The sequence below is a fragment of the Schistocerca nitens genome, chromosome 2 (genome assembly GCF_023898315.1).
Source record: "Schistocerca nitens isolate TAMUIC-IGC-003100 chromosome 2, iqSchNite1.1, whole genome shotgun sequence".
In the NCBI taxonomy this organism is placed as follows: Eukaryota; Metazoa; Arthropoda; class Insecta; order Orthoptera; family Acrididae; genus Schistocerca; species Schistocerca nitens.
Window position 1 is genome coordinate 417,212,388 of NC_064615.1, and position 26,378 is coordinate 417,238,765.

Genomic DNA, 26,378 nt, shown 5'->3' on the forward strand with positions numbered 1-26,378 from the left:
GATGCTAGGACTTTTTAAATTATAATTACCTCTTTTATTCATCGACAAATATGTGATGGTACGAGGCCTTCTTGCTACTGGGCTGTGCGAGAACGATACACTGCTGGTGCAAGTGTGGACATATCATAATTTTTTTTATACAACTATAAATGGGAGAAATGTTGTGCTGCTTGAAAATAAAGGTACTGTGTCTTGTGTTCCGACATAATACCAGACGTTTGTGGGAAGTAATCAGACTATTATTTACGTAAAAAGAATTATGTATGTCTAGTCAAAAGGGAAGGATAGTTTGACATGGGGAATAGAGATTTCCTCTCTTTGAGGAGTATAACCGAATGCAAGGGGTAACAGATTCATTTTTAAACAGCTATACAATAGAGCACTGAGGGTTCAACTGTATCTGCTATAGTTTACAAACAGTATGGGCAATACGGCTGTAACAAAATGGATACACAGAATGCCCCTCTTCGGCTCCCCTAAGCAGATCCTCAGTATGGACTGCGATGTTGAATACAGTACACCAACCTATATGGGTGATGTCTTTCCAGCCCTTTCGTCCGTGGAACCGCTGTTGGTGATCATGTAGTGCCAGACGCCTGTGCTTTACCAACACTTGTTTGACAGATTCATGTTAGGTTGCAGCAACTACCGGTAGCGGTAACTGGAAGACTTAAACGTCTAAGCTGCTGTGCGCAACCTCGAATTGAAGTATTTGTCCAAAAAATTTGACCAGAAAGTCTTCCAGTTTAAATCCATGTGTTTCATCTGGTTTGCTGAAGAACATGAAGTTTTTTTTTGCGATGGTTTGGGTCGTTTTCTTTGTTGTATAGAATCTTATATTGGAGTCCTCTCTAATACATATGTTGCAGTTTGCAAGGCATGAATTATATCTTTTGGCGTCCTTCTATGGTCTCTATTTTCTGCCACAATACCCCACCCCTCTTAAGTAAGTCCGAACGACTAGCTGGTAAATTTTATCATAGTGCCTCTTGAACACTTATATCAATGACCCGTTATTAACTGACACTTAATCGTAAGAATGACGTGCTTGTGTCAAATTTTCAATGCGCCGTTACTTCGAAACAGCTTACTGGAAGTTATAATACAAAACAGCTAATTATTCCAAAATCATAGACTTACTAAAAATGGATATGGCACCTTCCGTTTCAAATCAAAGATTGCACCAGTAAAGCGTAATAGTCTCTGGCACTAAAGGAAGTAGTGTAGTTCTACCATTAACGTATACTAAAGGCATTGAGGCAACGTGTGAGCCCGAGAACGCACGTGTGTCCATATATAAATTCTCGTGCGTACACTTTTGTTTCCATTTCTCTGTCATTGTGCATGAAAAAGAGGAATCGCATGGACATAGTTTAAAAAGGATTACCAAATACAGCAAGGTAATCCTCGCAGATAAAACGTTACGTGTTTTCGGGCCATTTCGTGGTTTCAACAAGGGCTCAATGCGCATGTCTGAAGTGGTTTGTCTTTGAGCCATATTTATCGATAGCGTCATTTAGTCGAATCTGTAGCGTCTGATCTTACTGTCTCCACGAGGTTTCCAAGATGGCTAAGAAGAAGGATGGCGATAAATCGGCGCAAAACGCTGATTCCAATAAACAAGACAAAACAGAAAATCATGATGACGGAAAACTTAACTTCGATGATCCCGAGGGCTATGTGGACAACATTACTGATGAAGGTATTGTAGTCTTATAATTTGGGGCGTTAGAAGTTGGCATATGGGCTGTGCTTTTCTACTAAGTTGCGTGGATAAGAGTTATTTACAACATGTGATCTGCGATTTAACAAGAAATGTGAATAAACAATATTCGGCGAAGAATCTGAATTCCCGCGCTCAGAAAAAAAAATTATTTGCCGAGACGGTATTCGAGGTTAAATGCATGTGGCAGCTGCTGTTATCTGCTTTTTTACATTTTTGAACGGAATAGTGCTGTTGAATGCAAAACATTGTAAAATTGACGTGAGCTTGACTGCCAAAACATTACTTTGTACATGTCTTACAGCCTAACACGACCTACGTGATGTTTCTCAATAAACTTGGATGGGCCTACATCAAATGACTAATTGACTGTTGGTTGGGCAGTTCATGCGCTCATATTTTTCATTGGAAATTATGCCATTGATTGCAAAGTGCAGTTTTATTGTAAAAATTCAGAAACAATGGTTTTCCTCCTGTCAGAATTTTTTTAATTATTATTGGTACAAAACATAGGAAAATTCTTATTTAAATACTATCTGCCAGTTAGCCAAAGATGGAGTAGATTACAAATGTGTCTGTCACCAGAACCAAGATACAGTGTGGTAGGTGGCATTATTCCGCATCACACTCTAGGCCTTCACAGTTTTCTCCTGGGGTAGATGTTTCTCGTATATTTTCGTGTCAGTGATTGAAATACCTCAAAACACTGGAACTCATTCCTTAGTGGAGAGCATAGCTGCTGTATAGTCTCATTCCTCAGACCATGAGATATGTAACACATCGTACGTTTACGTTTTGTGCAGAAATTGGAAATTCTACTGCAATTTACAAAGCCTTAGATCCAATTGGGATTGCAAAGGTGTTATTTTACTGAAGAAGCTTGCAAATATTTGTGACTGATTGTCTGCATTTCTATTTTTTAAGCCAGGGGTAGTTATGGTATGTGACTTGCCATTCTCTCCAACCTTGCTTGTCCTAGCAGTAATGACAATTATCATGGTAGTCTGATTGATCATACATGCATTCAACTAGAGCCCCATTTCTTTAAACCTGTATTGTCTCTTGTTTACAGCTTCTGCTGTTCTGTGTATGGTTGCAATGGAGACTACTGTTGTCCCACAAATCATAATAAACTATTATTCATGATCTATTACAGAAAATCACGAATGGCGTTCATTTTGTATATGTGTACATTGTGAAGTTTTGAATTGTCAACTGCATAGAACAAATTGCTGCTGTATTTAACATGAGTAACTATAATGTTGAAAGATTGGATCAAATCTTAGGAAAGAATATTTTAAAACACAAGAGGCTGGGCATTTGCTTGTATGTTGTGTACAGGTCAACAGATTTAGAATCAATGGAACGTATTTACCCAGAAGGCTAGATTATGTCAAAAGGTGGAAGTCTGGTTACAAGTTGGTGAAGCCAATGAATGTAATGTAATGGGAATAATGACAATTCATATGGCATGTATTCTACGCATATTGGATTTCAATGAGTGACTCATATCCACATTTTTATGGCATAGATCAAAGAAGAGTGGTATCTGGTTATTTAGTTCATTTTTAAATATTTTAGTTTTTTATGTGGTTGCCCTATATTTGAAAAGTTCAAAACAGGTTTTAAAATAATTTATCTTGCACCTTTACTGGATGGCAGCCATTTTTATTTGTAGGCGCTACGATTTTTCGGTCTGGAGACATAAGCGAAAATTTTAATCTCTCTGCCCTAGGTTAAGTTACAACATTGCAATTGACATTATTGTTTTCTGAAAAGTGTCCTCTACAACATTGTCTATTACACAAAATACCCTAAATTCAAAAATAACAGGTCAAAATGACCTCAAAAGTTTGGTACTACCCAAATTTCCACTTTTAGGCCCAAAAATAACAAACAAGGAGTGATTTATGAGTTTACTTTTTCCTATAGTTAAATATTGTACACTACTAGCTTCATATAGAGCAAGAACACTTACAAATGTTTCCTTAATTTTTTATGAATTTTTTAAATTTGAAAATTTTCACTTTTGTTAAGTTTGGGGTTAATTATCTCAGGTGGAACTGAATATAAAAATGATTTTTGCACAGTATGTACACCTATATGATAGCAATGTACTGTGCAAATTTCAATGTAGATATCTGACTGTGAGTCATTACATGTCAAATCAACACACTTTCAATAAAAATTTTACCTCACCCTCTTAAATTTGGCTGAAAGTTGGTATACTTATAGTGGGTGCTGAAACTAAGAAAAATACCAAATTTCAATTTTTTACCTCAAACCATTCCTGAAATAGGGTCATGTAAACTTTTCAAAAACTGGCCAAAAATGTGTGAATGGACTTTTTTAAATTGCCCTAGAAGCTGCCCTAATTGAGTTAGAGAACTGGGAAAGGTGTCATTTTGCAGCATTTGTCATGTTCTCTCCAGTGATAGACAAAAAACCATAGCTTCTAATTAGTAACCTTTTCAAAATAGTAATTAATATTTTGATTTAATTTTTTTGCAAAAAGTACATAATTGAAAATTTTCAAAACATTTCCAAAACTACTTCATAATGTTGTAAATCACATGGCAAAATATAAATGTGGGATGATGATGGGTTCATTGTTAAAAAAAATTATTCCTGACTCTTGTTTTTCAGTAACGGCCCTAGTTTGACCAAACTGACCTTTAAGGTAGTACGTCAGTAGAGGACCGTATACATAGGGCTTGATGTCTGTACAATAATTCAGAGACTGGAGCCATTGTTGAGATGATGTAGTCTGCATTGTTACCTTCTAAGGCTTTGTGTGCCTACAGCATTATTGTGCACTGTGGTTTCAGTGCACATCAATTGTTACCTCTGTGTTGACCAGTCTGTATCTATTATATTTAATAGTTCATTTTCAAGTAAATCTATACATTGAAGGACAGTTTATAAGTGGTTTTTGTATAAATATGGAACCAAGTAAAAAGTGGAGTGCTGTAAGAGTGCAGTGTTGTAATCCATTGAAGAAGTCAAATCATTTTATTAGAGACAGAAAAAAACTGAGAAATGTCACAACATGGATGCCCAAATTATTTCCTCAAATACCAAGTGGTGCCAAGATTTGTGATAAATGTAGGAAAGATGGAACCAAATTGAAAAATACACCAGAGCCCATCAGTGATGAAAGTGTTTAAGAAGAATCTTCTAGATCAGAGATAATCATCCGAGACCAAGACCCTGGCTTCACTCCAACTTCAGTAGCTGTTAAAACATTTAACACAACACTTCAAGAACTAAGTCCCCAATTGACAAGAGAAAACTAACATCTAGGCATTACGCCAAATCAAAAGTGAAGAAAATCTCATCAATGACACGTAAACTTTTTGTTGCTCCTGAAACTTCTTAGTCAGATACTGATGCTGATGAATCCATTCTTGAAAATCTTAAAAGAAACTATAAAAATTCTACAAGTAAAGCAAAAAAACTAATGATTCTTACAAGTTTACCTGAAAAGTGGAGTGTCAGGAAAATAATGAGGGAATTTAATGCTCCTAATTACATTGTTGGGCAGTCCAAAAAAATTTTGAAGGAGAAAGGATTCATGGAAGGTTCAAACCCAAAACCAGGGAAGTGTTTACCATCAGAAACTGTCAAAACTGTACATTCATTTTATGAAAATGATGAAGTTAGCAGGGCAATGCCAGGCATTAAAGATTGTGTGACAACTGCAGAAACAAGTGGAAATAAAACAAAAACATAAAAAAAAGACTTATTTTGTGTAACCTTAAAGAAGCTTACGAGCATTTTAAAGACAAGTTTCCTAACATAAAAATAGGTGTCACGAAATTTGCTGAGTTGAGACCAAAACATTGTGTATTAGCTGGCCGGAGTGGCGCGCACACTGTCTGCGTGTGCACAACTCACCAAAACATAAAATTAATGTAGAAAATGCCAAACTAAATACAGTAACAAACAGCAGCTTAAACAATTATAAGCAGTGCATTGCAAAAATGCTTTGCAACCCATCATCAGTTGATTGCAACATGGGAAACTGTGAATACTGCCCAGGAGACACTGTCAAACGTAAAATTTTAAGACACTTTTCATGAAAACTTAATTGAACAAGTTCAGTTCCGACAGTGGATGTCAGTTGACCGATGTAATCTGGAAATTGTTCAGAAAACTTCCGAAGAATTCATATTTATTTTGTAGTACGATGTTGACTTTGATTCGGCGTGACTTCATTGCCAAGCAACAATGAACATTCCTTCACTCCACAAAGAGAAAACCTTATGGAATCTGAATTTGTTGTCATATGTGATTTTTCAGAAAATCATAGTACAGTTCTACAGGATGAAGCTCAGAGTTTCCACTGGACAAGACAACAGATTACCATTCATCCTTTTGTTATATATTACAAACAGGAAGACAAAATTGAGCATATGAGCTTTGTCATTGTTTCTGATTGCTTGGAGCACAATACAACTGCGGTTTACACCTTTCAAAAGAAGCCAATTTCATATCTAACAAATTTCAAAAGATTCCAAAAAAAGATATACTATTATTCTGACAGTTGTGCCGCCCAGTTTAAAAATAAGAAAAACTTCCTGAACCTTTGCCTTCATGAGGAAGACTTCAACATAAAAGCTGAGTGGCACTTTTCAGCTACAGCACATGGGAAAGGGCCTTGTGATGGAGAAGGGGGTTCAGTAGAGAGACTGGCAGCTCGTGCAAGTTTGCAAAGGCCATACCAAAATCAGATCCAAACCGCACGAGATCTATTTGAGTGGGCAGCAGATAATATCACAAATGTTGTTTTTGCATATTCCACTCAAGAAGACTACGCTGCTTCAGAAATATTCTTAAAAAGCCATCTTGAAGAGCCATTGACAATCAAAGGAACACAGCAATTTCATGCTTTCATTCCCAACACTACATCAAAATTAATAGTCAAATACTTCTCAGGTGATATGCAGAGTTGGGAGAGGGAAGTAACTACATCACCAGACAAACTGAAGTTACAAGATGTATCAGGCTATGTCACCACAGTATATGGCAGAAACTGGTGGCTTGGGTACATTTTAGGAAAAAAAAAGGAAGAACTTGATGAAGTGAAAATAATTTTTCTTCATCCATGTGGACCAACTAAGTCATTCTCTTATCCTGCACCTGCAGATGTCCTGTAGGTGTCAGTTGTGGGTGTTCTCACAAAAGTAAGTCCATTTACTCCGACAGGGAGAACATACATTCTTAATGAAAGTGAGAGTGGCGTGTTTGTAGGTGTCGTTTTGATGTGATCGGTGGTACTCTCTGGTGGTGTGTTAGGTGATGATTTTGATTTAGTTTCCAAGTGTGACGTCGTGTGTGAATTTTGGTAAATTGTTTTTTTAGGTATGGATATGAGGGACAGGGTCATCAGTTTTCAGTTGTCGGCTATGATGGGGGACAGTGCGTTGTCTCTAATAAAATATCTTCAACTATTCGGATTTTTAGATGAAGTCGTGAAGTGTTCAGTGTGTCGTGAAGAAATGAGGCTTACTTAAAGTTCCGGCGCCTCGGTTCAGGGACGGCTGTATGTGGAGATGTCGTAAGGATAACAGGTCAAGGGAAGTGTTCGATCACAATGTGTGGCTGTGAATAGTGGTATTGGGAGATGTTTTTGAGCTATATAGGTCAAGGGATGTGTTAGGTCCTAATTTATGGGATTGGGAGCTGCTGTTGAGCTATATAGGTTAAGGGAAGTGTTCGATTCCAGATGATATTGTGTTTAGTGGTATTTGGGGGAGTTTTATGATGTCGGTTTTTTTTTTTGCATGGTGGGTGTCTAAATTTGTTTATATTTAGTTTATCCCCACCCAAAAAACCCCTTTTTCCCACGTTTGTCCCATTAGTGTCATTAGGCTTTTTGTGGAACTTGTGTGTGTTTTTTGATGTATTTTTGTCCTCATAATGTGTACATAACGACTTTGTATGCGCCATATTGTAATCGTGGTTTATGGTCGTTTCCACCATATTTGTGACGTCATGGGTCAAAGCAGACGGGCGGGATCGGGCACTTCCGTATTTCCAAAATGCATGTGACGGCGTATGAGGTACAACAATGCATGAAGTAAAGCCAGCTTACAAAGACCAACCACAGACCAAATTCTCACAGTGCAGGACATAGATGTCTTTTGCAAGGATAATATTAAAGGCATTACCGATTTTCTGATAAAGAAAGAAGTGGTTCTGCATATGAAAACACTTCAACCCAGATTTGAAAACTGTATAACAATAAAAGGAACAAGGCATTTCCACAAATTCCTTGGCATTGCAGTAAACTTAGTTTGATGCCATGTAACATCAGAAACTGAAATTTATGGGGATCATTGTGTCAGTAAAATTACATCTGTCTTCAGTGTTGAATGACGTAGTGGCATGTGTGTATGGTGGAAAGTGATCGCTTGCAGAGGTTGTAAAAGTTTGGAAAACGATGTTTTTGTGCATTTTTACCACCCTGCTGGCCCAAGAATATCATTGAAGAAATCTACTAGTGACAAAGTTTGGATACCAATGAAAAATGTTTTAAGGAAACTTTCAGTGCTTGAACTTACCACAGCAAGTGGGAGGTCTTATTCTTTGTCACAGAAGCTGTCTGAAAAAATAAGGTTCTTAACATTCACCACCAGGTTTAGGAACAGTCGCATCTCAAAGGATGTTAATTGAAAATATTTATTTCAAGTAAGTCAAAATAATATAAATGTTAATTTCAGTGATGTTTCCATTTTTTTGTATATAATTCAGTATCTTACTTAAATAATAATTGATTATATTCCACCAATATCACACATGAATAGGCAACAGCTATAGGAGCAGGTGTAGAGTAATGTGAATTATCTCCTCATTTTCAAAAATTCATATCTTTGTTCAGTCAGATATCAATGTTGAAATTTTTATAGGACGTTGCTATCATATAGGAGTACAAATTATGCAAAAATCATATTTTTATATTCAGTCCCACCTGAGATAACTAACCCTAAACTTCTCAAAAAATGAGAATTTTCAAATTTCAGAAACTCATAAAAAATTACGGAAACGTGTGTAAGTGTTTTTGCTCTATATGAGGCTAGTAGTGTATGATATCTAACTAGAGGAAAAAATACTCTCATAAATCACTCCTTGTTTGTTATGTTTGGGCCCAAAAAGTGGATTTTTTAAAATTTGGATACCAAACTTTGGAGGTCATTTTGACTGGTTATTTTTGAATTTAGGGTATTTTGTGTAATAGACAATGTTGTAGAAGACACTTTTCAGAAAACAATCATGTCAATTGCAATATTGTAACTTAACCCAGTGCAGAGATATTCGTATATTTACTAACATTTCTAAACTGAAACATCATTGCGTGCTTACAAATGAAAATGGCCACCATTCAGTAAAGGTGAAAGGTAAATTTAAATAAAAGTTTTGAGCTTCTCAATTATAGGGTAATCTCATAAAAAATTAAAATATTTAAAAATGGTCAAGCAACCAACTTCATTTGGATTGACCCGCGCTGGTTTATTAATGTCAGCGAAGCTACTTAATGCAACCGTTCACAATGCAAAACTTTTAACACTCTTGCTTATTTAATAACTTACACTCATATTTTTACACAGCTGTCTTAGTTGGGCAGCAAATAATGGTTTTGTTAATAAATCTGCAAACTGATTTTCTAGATCTACTCTTGAAATGGTAATTTCACCAGCTGTAACTAATTATCAAACAAAGAACTGTCAGAGACGAATGCTTTGTTCATCGGTGATATTCACAATTCTGTGTGAATCGAACAGCAGCTTCATTGTCCACTTATGTGCAGGTTTTCCAATCTCTTAGCTTGAAAAGCTCAGTTAAAAGTATCTTCACCCAGACTGTTTCTTGTGCTGCTTCACTAGCCGCTACGACTTTAGCTTCTGTAGTAGAGATTGCAATTGAAGTTTGTCGCCGACACATCAATCTGACGGATGCACCGAAGTACAGGCAGAGATCATCCAGTCCCTAGATCACCTCCATGATCGGCGTCACTATAACATTCAAAAATGCCTTTGTCGTCACCACTTTTGTAAATAAGTCCATAGTTATATGTGCATCTCAAATAGCAAAAAATTCTGTTTACCCTAATTACATCATGTTCTGTTGGATTTTCAACACATCTAGATACTACAACAGCATGTTCTATGTCTGGTCTTGTCCCACACATCAGGTACATCAAGGATCCAACTGCTCTTCTGTAAGGATATTCGGTGTTGATAGGGTTCTCTTCCATGCCATCATCCTTGATAATTGGAGTTGTTACAGCTCTACAATCACTCATTCCAAAGCACTCCAAAATGTTGTTGGTATAGTGACTCTTGACTTGAATGAACCCTTCTTTTCTGTCATTTTCCAGGCCCAAGACATATGATGCTGGCTTTGATTTTATTTTGAATCCTCTTTCAATATCTTCAGTAAAATCATTAAGTTCACTGTAATTGTTTGCCATAGTCAATCTGCCATCAACATAGAGTACAAAGAAACTCTTGTAAGAACCATTCTGTCTTATAAAGAGGCAAAGATCAGCTTCACTTCTCTCAAATCCTAATGCTATTGCATAATTGGTGAATCTCTCATTCCATTCCTCATCAGGTTGTCATAAATATAATTTCCTCCAGGTCACCGCAAAGAAAGTTAGTAGTCACATATATTTGTGTAGTGTTCATCTTCTTGTCGTCTGCAACACTGAGCAAATTTTCGAATAGTTGACATCTTTGCCATAGGGCTGAAAGTTCGTTCATAATCAATCCCTTTCTTTTGAAAAAATCCGTTCCTAACCAATCTTGCTTTGAATCTGTCCACTGATACATCAGAATTAGTCTTCAGTTTACAGATTCACTTACACTGAATTACTCTCTTTCCAGAAGGTAAATCTTCCAAAGTCAGTTTCATTTTTTTTTTTTTTTTTCTGCCATTTTTCAATCCATTGCTGCTTTTCAGTCACCTCGTCGACTTGAATTTATGGCTTCATAATAAAATTCTTTTTCTTCAGAAGTCATCATTAACTGCATTACATAGTCGGTCTTTTTGGACATTTTTAGTGTTAAACATTCATGCAGTAATGGCGTAATTCTTCCATCATCTGATTGTTCTAATCTCTCTTCAGTTTCGTCCTGTAAATCGTCATCATTATTGAATTCATTTTCTCCTGGACAACTAAATTTCACTTTTATCTTAATTTCATCTGATGACTCTTGAGACCCTGAATGAGGCGTTCATAATTTTATCTTCAAAAATAACAGCTTGTGATTTCATTAACTGACTATTTTCTTCACAACAGATAGGATAAGTCATCAGACATATCCAGTCAGAATCCCTTTTACTGCTTTTCAATAAATTTTCCCCCTTAATTGTTTTGGAATGTGAGCATAACGCTTAGACCCTATTATACATAGGTACTTCCTGCCAGGCTTCTTTCGATACCATATTTCATATGTGGAGAAGGTCCCGTTTGATTCATGATGGATGTACCAGAATGTATCATTTCAGCCCAAAACAACTGAAGAATGTTTCCATGAGCATCATAGCCCTGGTTGCTTCAACAAGATTACGATTTTCTCTTTCACTACATCCATTTTGCTGTGGAGTGTATTGCATAATAAAGTGATGGATTATGCCCTCCTGTGATGGTCCTCCGTTATCACTTAGAAGGTTTGTAATTGTATGTGCAGCAGTGTTTGTTTCAGTTATAAACTGTCTTAGTTTTCCTTGATGAAGTAAACAGCTTGAAACTTACTGTAATCACCACAAAGTAGCAATACCCAGAATTAGACTTTCCAAAAGGACTACTTACATCCATGTGAATAAACTCTCCTGGATCAGAAGCTCTCTTACATGTGCCAGATGGAAGCCAATATGCTTTATCATAAATACAGCCTTCACAGAGCTCGAGAGTCCAATCCCAGGTTTAAGCCCAAGATCATGGAGATTAACATCTTGACACGTCGCTTACTTTGATGTGCAAAACTTTCATGGTACTATTGTAGTACATTTTCTCAACTGGTTTCATTTACTTCAGCAGGAATGCTTCCCATTAATTCAGTCTTCCATAATGGTCATGATTGCCAACTAGGTTTGTAACTTCACCAATTTTAAAATAACAGCTTTCTGTTGTGGATGAAAATGCAGTTTTTGGATTTTTTCTTGTGCTGCTAAGACTGAAAACAGGATCTTTTTAATTTTTAGTATGTACCGTACATCACTCAATGATTTTGTGCCAGGTTCCATTCACTGCGGATTCCATTTCTTGTGTGCCATTGCAAAGAGACTCAACAGTATCACCAACTGCTGATGTAACTGTAGGTGTCATAGAAAATGGTTCAAATGTCTTGTAAAAATTGTCAGTATTTGTGATCTGACTTGTTGCACCATTATATACAAACCAGCTACCAGTGTCACACTCAGATGACATGTTGTTGTTGTTGTTGTTGTGGTCTTCAGTCCTGAGACTGGTTTGATGCAGCTCTCCATGCTACTCTATCCTGTGCAAGCTTCTTCATCTCCCAGTACCTACTGCAATCTACATCCTTCTGAATCTGCTTAGTGTATTCATCTCTTGGTCTCCCTCTACGATTTTTATCCTCCACGCTGCCCTCCAATACTAAATTGGTGATCCCTTGATGCCTAAGAACATGTCCTACCAACTGATCCCTTCTTCTAGTCAAGTTGTGCCACAAACTCCTCTTCTCCCCAATCCTATTCAATACCTCCTCTTTAGTTATGTGATCTACCCATCTAATCTTCAGCATTCTTCTGTAGCACCACATTTCGAAAGCTTCTATTCTCTTCTTGTCTAAACTATTTGTCGTCCATGTTTCACTTCCATACATGGCTACACTCCATACAAATACTTTCAGAAACAACTTCCTGACACTTAAATCAATACTCAATGTTAACAAATTTCTCTTCTTCAGAAACGCTTTCCTTCCCATTGCCTGTCTACATTTTATATCCTCTCTACTTCGACCATCATCAGTTATTTTGCTCCCCAGATAGCAAAACTCCTTTACTACTTTAAGTGTCTCATTTCCCAATCTAATTCCCTCAGCATCACCCGACTTAATTCGACTACATTCCATTATCCTCGTTTTGCTTTTGTTATGTTTATCTTATATCCTCCCTTCAAGACACCATCCATTCCATTCAACTGCTCTTCCAAGTCTTTTGCTGTCTCTGACAGATTTACAATGTCATCGGCGAACCTCAAAGTTTTTATTTCTTCTCCATGGATTTTAATACCTACACCGAATTTTTCTTTTGTTTGCTTCACTGCTTGCTCAATATACAGATTGAATAACATCGGGGAGAGGCTACAACCCTGCCTTCACTCCCTTCCCAACCACTGCTCCCCTTTCATGCCCCTCAACTCTTACAACTGCAATTTGGTTTCTATACAAATTGTAAATAGCCTTTCGCTCCCTATATTTTACCCCTGCCAGCTTCAGAATTTGAAAGAGAGTATTCCAGTCAACATTGTCAAAAGCTTTCTCTAAGTCTACAAATGCTAGAAACGTAGGTTTGCCTTTCCTTAATCTAGCTTCTAAGATAAGCCGTAGGGTCAGTATTGCCTCACGTGTTCCAATATTTCTACAGAATCCAAACTGATCTTCCCCAAGGTCAGCTTCTACTAGTTTTTCCATTCATCTGTAAAGAATCCGCATTAGTATTTTACAGCCGTGACTTATTAAACTGATAGTTCGGTAATTTTCACATCTGTCAACACCTGCTTTCTTTGGGATTGGGATTATTATATTCTTCTTGAAGTCTGAGGGTATTTCACCTGTCTCATACATCTTGCTCACCAGATGGTAGAGTTTTGTCAGGACTGGCTCTCCCAAGGCCGTCAGTAGTTCTAATGGAATGTTGTCTGCTCCGGGGGGCCTTGTTTCGACTCAGGTCTTTCAGTGCTTTGTCACTCTCTTCATGCAGTATCATATCTCCCATTTCATCTTCATCTACATCCTCTTCCATTTCCATAATATTGTCCTCAAGTACATCGCCCTTGTATAGACCCCTCTATATACTCCTTCCACCTTTCTGCTTTCCCTTCTTTGCTTAGAACTGGGTTTCCATCTGAGCTCTTGATATTCATACAAGTGGTTCTCTTTTCTCCAAAGGTATCTTTAATTTTCCTGTAGGCTGTATCTATCTTACCTCTACTGAGATAAGCCTCTACATCCTTACATTTGTCCTCTAGCCATCCCTGCTTAGCCATTTTGCACTTCCTGTCGATATCATTTTTGAGACGTTTGTATTCCTTTTTGCCTGCTTCATTTACTGCATTTTTATATTTTCTCCTTTCATCAATTAAATTCAATACTTCTTCTGTTACCCAAGGATTTCTACTAGCCCTCGTCTTTTTACCTACTTGATCCTCTGCCGCCTTCACTACTTCATCCCTCAAAGCTACCCATTCTTCTTCTACTGTAGTTCTTTCCCCCATTCCTGCCATTTGTTCCCTTACGCTCTCCCTGAAACTCTGTACAACCTCTGATTCTTTCAGTTTATCCAGGTCCCATCTCCTATAATTCCCACCTTTTTGCAGTTTCTTCAGTCTTAATCTACAGTCCATAACCAATAGATTGTGGTCAGAGTCCACATCTGCCCCTGGAAATGTCTTACAATTTAAAACCTGGTTCCTAAATCTCTGTCTTACCATTATATAATCTATCTGATACCTTTTAGTATCTCCAGGGTTCTTCCATGTATACAACCTTCTTTCATGATTCTTGAACCAAGTGTTAGCTATGATTAAGTTATGCTCTGCACAAAATTCTACCAGGCGGCTTCCTCTTTCATTTCTTAGACCCAATCCATATTCACCTACTACTTTTCCTTCTCTCCCTTTTCCTACTACAGAATTCCAGTCACCCATGACTATTAAATTTTCGTCTCCCGTCACTATCTGAATAATTTCTTTTATTTCATCATACATTTCTTCAATTTCTTCGTCATCTGCAGAGCTAGTTGGCATATAAACTTGTACTACTGTAGTAGGTGTGGGCTTCGTGTCTATCTTGGCCACAATAATGCGTTCACTATGCTGATTGTAGTAGCTTACCCATATTCCTATTTTTTTATTCATTATTAAACCTACTCTTGCATTACCCCTATTTGATTTTGTATTTATAGCCCTGTATTCACCTGACCAAAAGTCTTGTTCCTCCTGCCACCGAACTTCACTAATTACCACTATATCTAACTTTAACCTATCCATTGCCCTTTTTAAATTTTCTAACCCACCTGCCCGATTAAGGGATCTGACATTCCACGCTCCGATCCGTAGAACGCCAGTTTTCTTTCTCCTGATAACGACATCCTCTTGAGTAGTCCCCACCCGAAGAGCCGAATGGGGGACTATTTTACCTCCGGAATATTTTACCCAAGAGGACGCCATCATCATTAACCATACAGTAAAGCTGCATGCCCTCGGGAAAAATTACGGCTGTAGTTTCCCCTTGCTTTCAACCGTTCGCAGTACCAGCACAGCAAGGCCGTTTTGGTTAATGTTACAAGGCCAGGTCATTCAATCATCCAGCCTGTTGCCCCTGCAACTACTGAAAAGGCTGCTGTGCCCCTCTTCAGGAACCACGTGTTTGTCTGGCCTCTCAACAGATACCCCTCCGTTGTGGTTGCACCTATGGTACGGCTATCTGTATTGCTGAGGCACACAAGCCTCCCCACCAACGGCAAGGTCCATGGTTCATGGGGGGAATGACATGACATGACGACAACAACAAATGTTTCAGCAAAAAGAACCATATTTGTATTTGAAGTTTCAGCAGCTCCCAACACATCACTTTTCTGAGACTTCTGTGGTTGACCATCTGCAATTCACTTTTGGCATTTCTTGATCATGCAATTTGTCTTCTTAAAGTAACGACAGACAACTTTCTATTTCTGCTGTGGTTGTTTAGAAGACTGTTTCACTGAGTTACTAATAAGAGCCTCTTGAGATGAGATGTAGAATCTTCTTAACTCGACAAAGTTTTCTCATAATCACAAATTTGAGTTGTCAAGTTATCAACAGTCCTGTCACTTTTTGACATAAGCATCCAACTTGATTTAAATGAAAAATAGTCATCTGGTAGTGTGCCTAAAATTTTACAGATTAAAAATAAAATGGGTAGTTATGGATTATTTTCTGCATCTGTGGCCATTTTTTGTTTCAAAGCATTCCACATGTTTTTCAGCTTTGATATATGAGGTGCTACATCATTCCTAGAATGTTTCACATATCCAAAAAATCGTAAAGGTCATAAAGTTTATCTTCAGGAACACCGTCAAATAATTTATGCAATTCTGTCCATACTTCTCGAGATGTAAGGTGCACTATTTTCTGCTGTTTTTCCTCTGTCATATCCAATCAGTACAGTTAAAGCATTGCTGTCAGCTTTAAGGTAGTTATTTAGTGTGCTCTTATATGTGGCTTTTACTTGAGCAGTAGCATCTTCCGCAGGTTCTATGTGTTTAAGTAACCTACTTTCAATAACATCAAGCACTACAGGAATACCATGTAGACAGGCGTTTGCTTTGTACTTCCATGTATTCCAGTTTGATTAGCATTCCAGTAAACCAATGCATATTACTCTTGTCGAACTTCGCTTCAAAAATTACGAAAGTTGCAATACACGAATTACCGAATTTACACTTCAGTTAGAAACAAAACTTGACAACTTGTGTTTCTTCAATTCCTTTAAGTAATTACGCAGTAGCCCACCTGGGCCCACAACCTGTTTGGTTATTTAGGAATGATAACTTTTTTGTAGATAAAAAAAAGGCAACTGGTTTATTAGACGTTAACAGAATAATACTGAACAACAATAATAACTTCCATTGCTGCAAAAAATGCAAAACGGTCCATGTCTGGTAAAACAGAAATATGTAAATGTCAGTAAAGTTTTCAAATAAAACTGTTCACAACATAAAACTTTAACAATATCAACAGGTTTGAAATTTCCCAGATTTTAGCACATGTGATTCTTGGATGACGTGCCGGACAAGAAGTCCGGGTCAGTGAATTTTGACACAAGTTTTTGCCAATCTGTTTGCGTTACTTTTTGCCATGGTATACTGTTTCAAAGGCTTGAAATATAGTTCCCAAAATGCTTGCACAATATTTTGGAAAATGAAAATCATTTTGTTGATATGAGTGAATAGATTTTCGTCACAATCATATAGACCCACCAGTTTTTCAAGTGTCAGTTGTTTTACATTAATTCTTTCTCCAAATCAGCTGTTCCAATTTAGTCAATACAGTGGCAACATCATTGTTTATGAGTTAGGTTATCAGTAACATTGTATATTTTTAACACAGCATGCTGATATCCTTGTGGAGGACAGTGAATTTGTACGTTACAGAAGGAAATCGTTGAAGAACTGTTTAATAATCTTGTCCTTGCCAATTAACACATTTGAAATTGTTTCATCACATCCATATAGAGCATGATCATTGTGTAATGAAGTATGAAATGATTACTGGTTGAAGGTTATTGTGTTCCTGCACTTTAGAGCCTTGAAATGGCTAGAAATCTTTCATATTAGCAAACAGACATTTTGATTTCAATGTGATGAATTAGCAAATGTTAAATCACCAGTTTTGTTGTGAACTTATTTATTCAGGAAATAGATCTACATTTCTGAAACCCCTGCAATCTAATAAACATATAATATTGCTTTTCAATTAAATCAAGCAAATCAGTGACTTCAAAAGTCTTGTCATGCCCCACAGACATCTTTCACGTTAACCAGTGTTTTAAAAAGTAACAACCTGACAACGTAAAAATAATGTATACAAATCGTGGTAGTTTATATTGATTGTAAGATCCAAAGTCTAACAGCTAAAACCGTATCTCCAGAATCACTAAGGGAAAGTAGTGAAGAACACAGTGCAACATATCTTTGGTCAGTGATTCAATCAACAAGGCAACCATTCACAGCATTTTGTGACCATTATGCTATCAGTAACATTGTGAACCACAGATATTGACGAGGTGTGGTGACTTCTGCGCCTCTGATACTCATAACCATAAAGTAGGTGGAACCACAATGGAGGGGTATCTGCAGAGAGGCCATACAAACGTGGTTTATGAAGGGGACACAGGGGAACGATCTGGATGATTGACTGGTCCGGATTTCTAATATCAACCAGTGTGGCCTTGCTGTACTGGTACTTGAGAGGTGGGAAGCAAGAAGAAACTATAGCTGTTAAATTTTTCCTAAGGGCATGTTGTTCTAGTGTATAGTTTAATGATGGCACCCTCTTGAATAAAACATTATGCAGGTAAATTAGTCCCATATTCTGATCTGAGCATGGACAGCTCAGTGTTGTCATCAGGAAAAACAAAACTGGTATTGCATGCATCAGAGCATGAAATGTTAGATCCCTTAATTGGGTAGAGGCCCAGTGGAGCTACATGATTTGCAGTGGTTGGGAAGACATTCACAGCTGTCACACCTGAAATGTTGCAGCGAGCTTCCACTTATTTCGGCCATTGAAGGATGCCATTCATAGGAGACATTTTGAGGGCAATGAGGTGATTACACAGAGAAGCGCTGGCTCCACCACCAGGACAAGGATTGGTACCGACAGGGCATACATGCCCTTTTTTGCGCTGGAGGAAGGCTATAGAACTGGATGGAGGTTACATGGAAAAAATAGGGTGTGTAGATACACACCACACCACACATTAATACAGGTTTATATGCCAACTAGCTCTGCAGATGAAGCAGAGATCAAGAGGATGTGTGATGGGATAAAAGCAATTATTCAGATAGTTAAAGGGAAAGAAAAATTTTATTGTGATGGGAGACTATAATTCAATAATAGGGGGGAAGGACTGAAAGAAAAAGCCTCCTGGTGGAATTTAGCACAGGGCATAATTTAATCAACATTTACACTTCGATCAAGACTTGTGAAAGATCGTATCTGTGGAAGAGACCTAGGGGCATTGATTGGTTTCAGAATTACATAAGTAATGATAAGACAGAAATTTTGAAACCATATTTCAAACTGTAACATGTTTGCAGTGGCAGATGTGAACTCTGACCATAATTTATTAGTTATGAATTGCCGATTGAAACTGAAGAAATTGCAAAAAGACAAGGAATGAAGGTGATGAGACTGGGATAAGAAACATATTGAGAATTTAATATGGAGCATTAGGTAACAATTGACTGAAACATGATAAAGGAATACAGAAGCAGCCAAACGGGGTAAAAGGGAATACAGACATCTAAAAAAATTAGGTTCACAGAAACTGTAAAAATGCTATCAGGAATGGCTAGAGGACAAGTGTAAGTAAGTAGAAAAATGTATAACAAGGGGAAAGACATATGGTGCCTATAGCAAAATTAGAGAGATGTTTGGAAAAGTAGGAGCAGCTGCATGAATATCAAGCACTTGGATGGCAAGCCAGTACTAAGCAAAGTAGGTGAATGAGGAGGAAGTATATTGAGGAGCTCTACAAGGGAATTTAATTTGAAGGCAATATTATAGAAAGTGATGAGGGGGAAATAGATGTGGATCAGGTGTGTGATATGATCTGCAAGAAGAATTTGGCAGAGCACTAGGTTGACACAAGTCCATTGGTGTGGGTGGTGATCTCTCATAACTGCTGATATCCATGGGAGAGCCGCCAGCCATGACAGAACTATTCCGCCTGGTGTGCAAAATGTAGGAGACCAGCAAAATATGTTTGCACTTGAAGAAGACTCTTAATAATTCCAAAGAAGGCAAGTAATTTTGGTTTGCAAAATACTGGCTTGAATTGTTTTCAGGCAAATGAGAAAACTGGTAGAGGTCAACCTCATATCGTTTTGGGTTTGGGAGAAATTTAGAAACATCTGAGGGAATACTGGCCATAAGAGTCAATATAAGTTAAAGAAAGACAAACCCCATGTATAGCACCTGAAGATTTAGAGAAAGCTTTTGTCAGTGTTGACTGGCATGCGTTCTTTGAAATTCTGAAGATAGTGGGGGTATATACACGGAGCGAAAGCTTATGTACAACTTGTACAGAAACCAGACGACAATTACAAGAGTTGAAGGGCAAGAAAATGAAGCAGTGGTTGAGAAGGGAGTATGACAGGGTTGCAGTGTATCCCTAATGTTACTCAATCTGTACAGTGAGAAGCTTTGAAGGAAAGCAAGGAGAAATTTGGAATGGGGTTTCGTTGAGGGAGAAGAAATAAGAATTTAGAGGTTTGCCAATGACATTGCAAACCTGTCAATCAGCAGTGGACTTAAAAGAACGGAATGCATCGTCAAAAATGAAACAAGGGTAATAAGTGTAGTCGAATTAAATGAGGTGATACTGAGGAAATTTGATTAGGAAACAGGACACTGAAAGTAGTGGAAGAGTTTTGCTTTTTGAGTACTGAAATAACTGAGTGATGGCCAAGGTAGAGAGAATATAAAGTTCAGACTTTGCAATGACAAGAAAAGCATTTCTGAAGAGAAATCCATTAAATGTAAATTTAAGTGTTAATGAGCCTTTCCGGAAGGTATTTGTGTGGAGTGTGTAGCCTTGGATGAATGTGAAACATGGGTGATAAGGAGTTCAGACAAGAATTGAATAGAAGGTTTTGAATTATTGTGCTGCCGAAGAATGCTGAAGATAAGATTGGATAGATCTAATAACAAATGAGAGGGGTACAGAATCAAATTGGGGGAAAAAGAAATTTGTGGGAAAACTTGACTAACAGAAGAGATCGGTTGATAGAGCACATCCTGAGGCATCGAAAAATTGTCAATTTCGTAGTTGAAGGAAGTGTGGGTGGTTAAAAATTGTATAGGGAGGCCAAGGCTTGAATACAGTAAACAGGTTTAAATGGATAGAGGTTGTGGTAGTTATGCAGAGGCGAACGGAGTGGCCGAGTGGTTCTAGGCGCTACAGTCGGGAACTGCGCAGCCGCTACGGTTGCAGGTTCGAATCCTGCCTCGGGCATGGATGTGTGTGATGTTCTTAGGTTAGTTAGGTTTAAGTAGTTCTAAGTTCTAGGGGACTGATGACCTCAGAAGTAAGTCCCGTAGTGCTCAGAGCTATTTGAACCATTTAGTTACGCAGAGGTAAGGTGGTTTACACAGGATATGCTAGTATGGAGAGCTCCAACTGAAGACCACAACATTTATATAATCACACCTTATTTAATTATAAAGTTTCATGAACCCCACAGAAGAGTCCAAAGGTTAAAACATGTGGAAAAACTCAAGCCATAGTGGGAAGCTAGGCTTTTTTGGTGGCAATATAAGCAATGTATTACAAAATAGCTTGTCGTAGTGATAAGGGGCTGACTGTAAAGCAAAATTCTAGGACTTTATTCTTGCTTTGTGTGTGTCCACTGCAGAGTATGCTTCACCTGTGTGGAACACACCCACTGACACCAAACAGGTTGGTATTGCAATCAATGAGACTGTCCAGATCTTGTCGGGATGTATGAAGCCAACTCCAGTCGGTAAAATCTACCAGATTGTTGGAATAGCTCTCCCCTCTATTAGAAGGGCTGTTGCTGCTGATGTAGAGAGAACTAAGCAAACATATGATCCCCGACATCCACTGCATGATCATTAGTCTGTAGTCCGTTGACTGAAGTTGAGAAAGAGTTTCATCGCCAGGACTCAACCACTAGAGGGAACACCAGATTCAAACCGCATCAAACAGGTGGAAGAGCAAGCTACCACCTGGTATCCCTGTAAAGGAAGAGCTAGCTCCAGGAAATGACTTCCCCTACACAACGTTCCGGACCCCGGCTTCCGAGGTCCGGCGTTCCAACACGAACCCCGCGCATGAGGACCTTCTTCGGGTCCAGCCCACCATCCCCGTGCCTCATCGGACTTCCAAGAAGGCCTCCAAGAAGAAATCTTTACCCTCCTCTCCACCCCGGCGCGTTTCGTCTGACGCTTCATCCGTGAGTCGCTGCTCCCGGCCGTCGTTTCGCCGGGACGCTCTGCTGCCAGGCGCTCAGCTGGCCTCTCGTCGGCGAATGATGCTGCCCCTCCTACGCAACCCGGGAAAGCGGCTGCCGCTGGCGACGACTCGATGGAACAGGATCCGCCTCCTGCCGGTTGTAGCGTTGTTCCCTCGACACCTGGCCCTCCGCGGCCGTCGAGGTGACCAGCTCTTCACCTGTTTCGTTCCCCCTCTTTTCTGACTAGCGATGGCTTTGTTACATTTGAACACAAGAGGTATTCGATCTAATCGGGAGGAATTCCAACTGCTCCTCCGCCTGCACTGTCCGCTCGTCCTTGGTCTCCAGGAAACCAAGTTGCGCCCAACTGACCGTATTGCTTTTACCCACTATACCTCGGAGCGGTCTGACCTCCCCCCTATCGACGGTATTCCAGCTCATGGCGGGGTCATGTTGCTCGTTCGGGACGATGTCTATTACCATCGCCTCCCATTGACCACCCCACTCCAAGCAATAGCTGTCCGTATTACTCTTTCTGCCTTTACTTTTTCTGTTTGTACCGTCTACACTCCATCGTCATCCGCAGTTAGTCGGGCTGACATGATGCACTTGATTGTTCAGCTTCCTCCGCCGTTTTTATTGTTTGGCGACTTCAATGCCCATCATCCCCTTTGGGGCTCTCCTGCATCCTGTCAAAGAGGCTCCCTCTTGGCGGATGTCTTCAACCATCTCAATCTTGTCTGCCTCAATACTGGCGCCCCGACTTTCCTCTCGGACTCTACTCATACCTACTCCCACTTGGACCTCTCGATCTGTTCTACCACTCTTGCCCGTCGGTTAGAGTGGTATGTCCTTTCTGACACTTATTCGAGCGACCACTTCCCCTGTGTCGTTCATGTCCTGCACCACACCCCATCCCCACGTCCTTCGAGCTGGAACATACCGAAAGCTGACTGGGGACTTTACTCCTCCCTGGTGACCTTTCCGGACCACGATTTTCTCAGTTGTGACAGTCAGGTCGAATACCTCACGGCTGTTATCATCAATGCTGCCGAACGTTCCATTCCTCGTACTGCCTCTTCTTCACGTCGCGTTTCCGTCCCCTGGTGGAATGAGGCTTGTCGAGACGCTATCCGTGCTAGACGACGTGCTTTACGCACCTTTCGCCGCCATCCTACGTTGGCGAATTGTATTGGATACAAATGACTCCGAGCGCAATGCCGTAGAGTCATCAAAGACAGCAAAAAAGCTTGTTGGGCCTCTTTCACCAGCGCCTTTAACAGTTTTACTCTCTCTTCTGTCGTCTGGGGTGGCCTGTGCCGGCTGTCGGGCATTAAGGCCCACTCCTCGGTACCTGGCCTGACTTCAGGTAATGAGGTCCTTGTTGATCCTGTGGATATCTCCAACGCCTTCGGCCGCTTTTTCGCGGAGGTTTCAAGCTCCGCCCATTACCACCCTGCCTTCCTTCCCAGGAAAGGGGCAGAAGAGGCTCGGCGACCTTCCTTCCACTCGCTGAATCTGGAAAATTATAATGCCCCCTTTACTATGCGGGAACTCGAACGTGCACTTGCACTGTCCCGGTCCTCTGCTCCGGGGCCAGTCACACCTTTATTTACACTGATGGCTCCAAAACTGACGATGGTGTCGGCTGTGCCTTTGTCGTCGGGGCCGTCACCTTAAAATACCGGCTCCTCGACCAGTGTTCCAGCTTTACGGCCGAGCCTTTTGCTCTCCATCAGGCCGTTCAGTATGCCCGCCGCCACCGCCATTCATCGTATGTACTCTGCTCTGATTCACTCAGTGCTCTTCAGAGCCTTGGAGCTCCATATCCGGTCCATCCCTTGGTGCAACGGATCCAGCAGTCCCTCCATTCTTTCGCTGAGGGTGGCTCTCCTGTCAGCTTTCTGTGGGTTCCCGGCCATGTAGGAGTGCCTGGGAATGAGGCTGCTGATGCTGCAGCCAAGGCTGCAGTAGTCCTGCCTCGGCCAGCCTCCCATTGTGTCCCGTCATCTGATGTTAGTGGGGTTGTTTGTAAGAGGCTTGTGTCCTTGTGGTGGGATACTTGGTCCTCACTTCAAGGAAACAAGCTCCAGGCAGTAAAACCGTTCCCAACTGCTTGGACAACCTCCTCCCGACCATCTCGGCGAGAAGAGGTCCTTCTGACCAGGTTGCGGATTGGGCATTGCCGGTTTAGCCACCGCTACCTGCTCTCCGGTGACCCAGCCCTGCAGTGCCCTTGTGGTCATGCATTAACAGTGTACCATGTTTTATTGTCGTGTCCCCGTTTTAGTCAATCTTGTGTTGTCCTGTCTCTGCCATCTACTTTACAGGATATTTTAGCGGATGACGCTCGAGCAGCTGCTCGTGTTCTTCGTTTCATTACTTTGACTGGATTGTCCAAAGACATCTAACTCTTTCACTTATTTTATCTTCATCTTTGTAAGAACTTTCTGGTGGTTCCCCCCCCCCCCCCCCTCCCGAGTTTTACTAGATTCTATGTGCTTTAACAATTGTGACTGGGCGCTAATGACCTCAGTAGTTGAGTGTCCTTAAACCCCCCCCCCCCCAAAAAAAAAAAAAAAACACTTCCCCTACACTATTTGGAGATTGCTCAATTGTCTTAGGGTGAGCGTTCCTCTTTGCAAGACCAACATGCCAAAAATGGGGCTTTCTTCCAGCTGATGGAGATACAGCCTGCAATTGCGGAACAACGTAAGACCCGGCCCACCTGCTAATTTGTCTTCAACTGAACAACCCTGCACAACACAGAACCTGATCGAGGGAAACAACAAGGCCATCAGAGTTGCTACCTTCTGGAAATGCTGACCGGACACAGACATGAATGAATGATTCTTAACATAAAGATTTTTTTTTTCTTCTTCTCATGTTCTAGTAACAGGAGTTTCCAAAAGACTTGCATACAGGGAACATGATAGTGAAAGTCACCATTCATACCCTTAATAAAAGGTAATTAAAAAATTTCACTCCTTCCTCTTGTCAGTAGCTTCCTATGTCAAGTTTCACACAGCGTGAATACATTATTCGCCACCGAAACTTATGATAGTACCTCGACATTCTCCAGGCAAACTGTTGTTTTGTTACAAAATTAGTTAACTTTTTGTATTAGTTCATCAGTTGAGGCATTCTGGAGCACGCCTGCATCTGAAACTCTTCTTTGGCAACCAGCTTCTTTGAAGAGAAGTGCCGCTTGCTACAAGTAATGCAAGTAGCATATTGATAAATTAACAATTGCAATTAAAAACAATTTCTTCCTCTGGGACGGGACACTGAGGAACAATGGTCCCATCAGTCTCCGTTGTGCAATGGTGGAAGAGCAGTTCTTGGCCGAATACATTTGTTATTTATAACCAGTTACTGAAACTTGTCAGCATTTGAAATAATGTGTTAATTTGTTTTCAGGTGTTGCAAGAACTATTAAATGAAAATATACAATACTTAAATTAAATATGGTTGAAGGAAACAAAAGTCTGTTCAGTGTAATTTGTATAACTTGGTTATCTTTACAAAATCAGTCAACCAGTGTTGCACATATTATTTCAGTTATGGTACGCTTTGAAATCTGAAATATCTTTGCTCACCTGAAAATAGAATAGCAGCAAGTATCTGGTTTGCTAAAGTTGCTTTGTTGACATTATTATTATTATTTTCAAATGGAACTTCCATGGTCTGATTATGAAGTGATTTGTGTATCACATTTTCTATAGATGTTTTAATTACCAATTTATCTTCATCACTTTGCTAACGGCCTTCCTGCACTGGTAACACCAGTTCACATCAGATCATGGAAGTTAAGCACTGTTGGGCTGGGCTAGCACTTGGGCTGGGTGACAACCCGGTCTGCCGAGTGCTGTTGGTAAGCAGGGTGCACTCAGTCCTTGTGAAGAAAGTTGAGGAGCTACTGGATCAAGAAGTAGCGGCTCCAGTCTTGTAAATTGACATTTGCCCGGGAGAGCAGTATGTGACCACATGCCCCTCCATACCCGCATCCAGTGACTCCCTGTGGGCTGAGGATGACACGGTGGCTGGTTGGTACTGTTGGGCCTTCCTGGTGTGTTCAGGTGGAGCTAGTTTTGTCACATTATAGTGTTGAGTATCATTCATAAACCTCCACAAATTAGTAGTAACTCTATGCGGCCTTACCAGATTTTAATACGAAAGTTTTTGCACTGATGTGAACAGAGCTGTGGAGAACAAATATTGCTGTGAACAAAGTTGGAAACAATAACAGCACAAACACTGTATATGCCAGCATGGATTTACATTTAGAAGTGAAGCTTTGGGAGTTAGCACATTTTGCCAGCAATACAATGTCTTCATCATCACAGATATTGTTGATGCTCTTCATTGATTACAAAGAAGTTATATTGTGGCATTATTGGTTATTCAGCTTGTCATTGCTACATTCCATTGAGTGGGTGTGTGCTTAGACTTTGGCAAGCACTCAAATGGATTTCTTAGGTCGTGACACCTACATAGACACTGAATGATATGCACCAAGTAACTGTATGAGCTATGGGTAAGATCTTTCATGGGTGAAAACCTTGTTGGGATTTGTTGCTAAAGTAGAGCGTGTAATCTCAGATTTAATTGAAGCCAAAAGTTTTGTGAGGAGCATATGAAGTGTTTGATGAATTTGAAACTGAAAATCACTGATGAAAAATTCAAAAAAGTGTTGTCATTAAGTGATCGCACTGCCACCATA

At 39.7% G+C, this 26,378-nt stretch overlaps 1 protein-coding gene across 1 annotated transcript in view; it reads left to right on the forward strand.

Annotated features, from left to right (window-relative positions):
* The first annotated feature begins 1,522 nt into the window (after window positions 1-1,522).
* Window positions 1,523-26,378, forward strand: part of LOC126236290 (eukaryotic translation initiation factor 3 subunit B) — a 93,592-nt gene continuing 68,736 nt past the window's right edge. Inside the window, exon 1 of the mRNA XM_049945478.1 lies at window positions 1,523-1,702. Coding sequence (XP_049801435.1) covers window positions 1,567-1,702 — 136 coding nt within the window. The 5' untranslated portion in view covers window positions 1,523-1,566. The remainder of the gene's footprint in view (window positions 1,703-26,378) is intronic.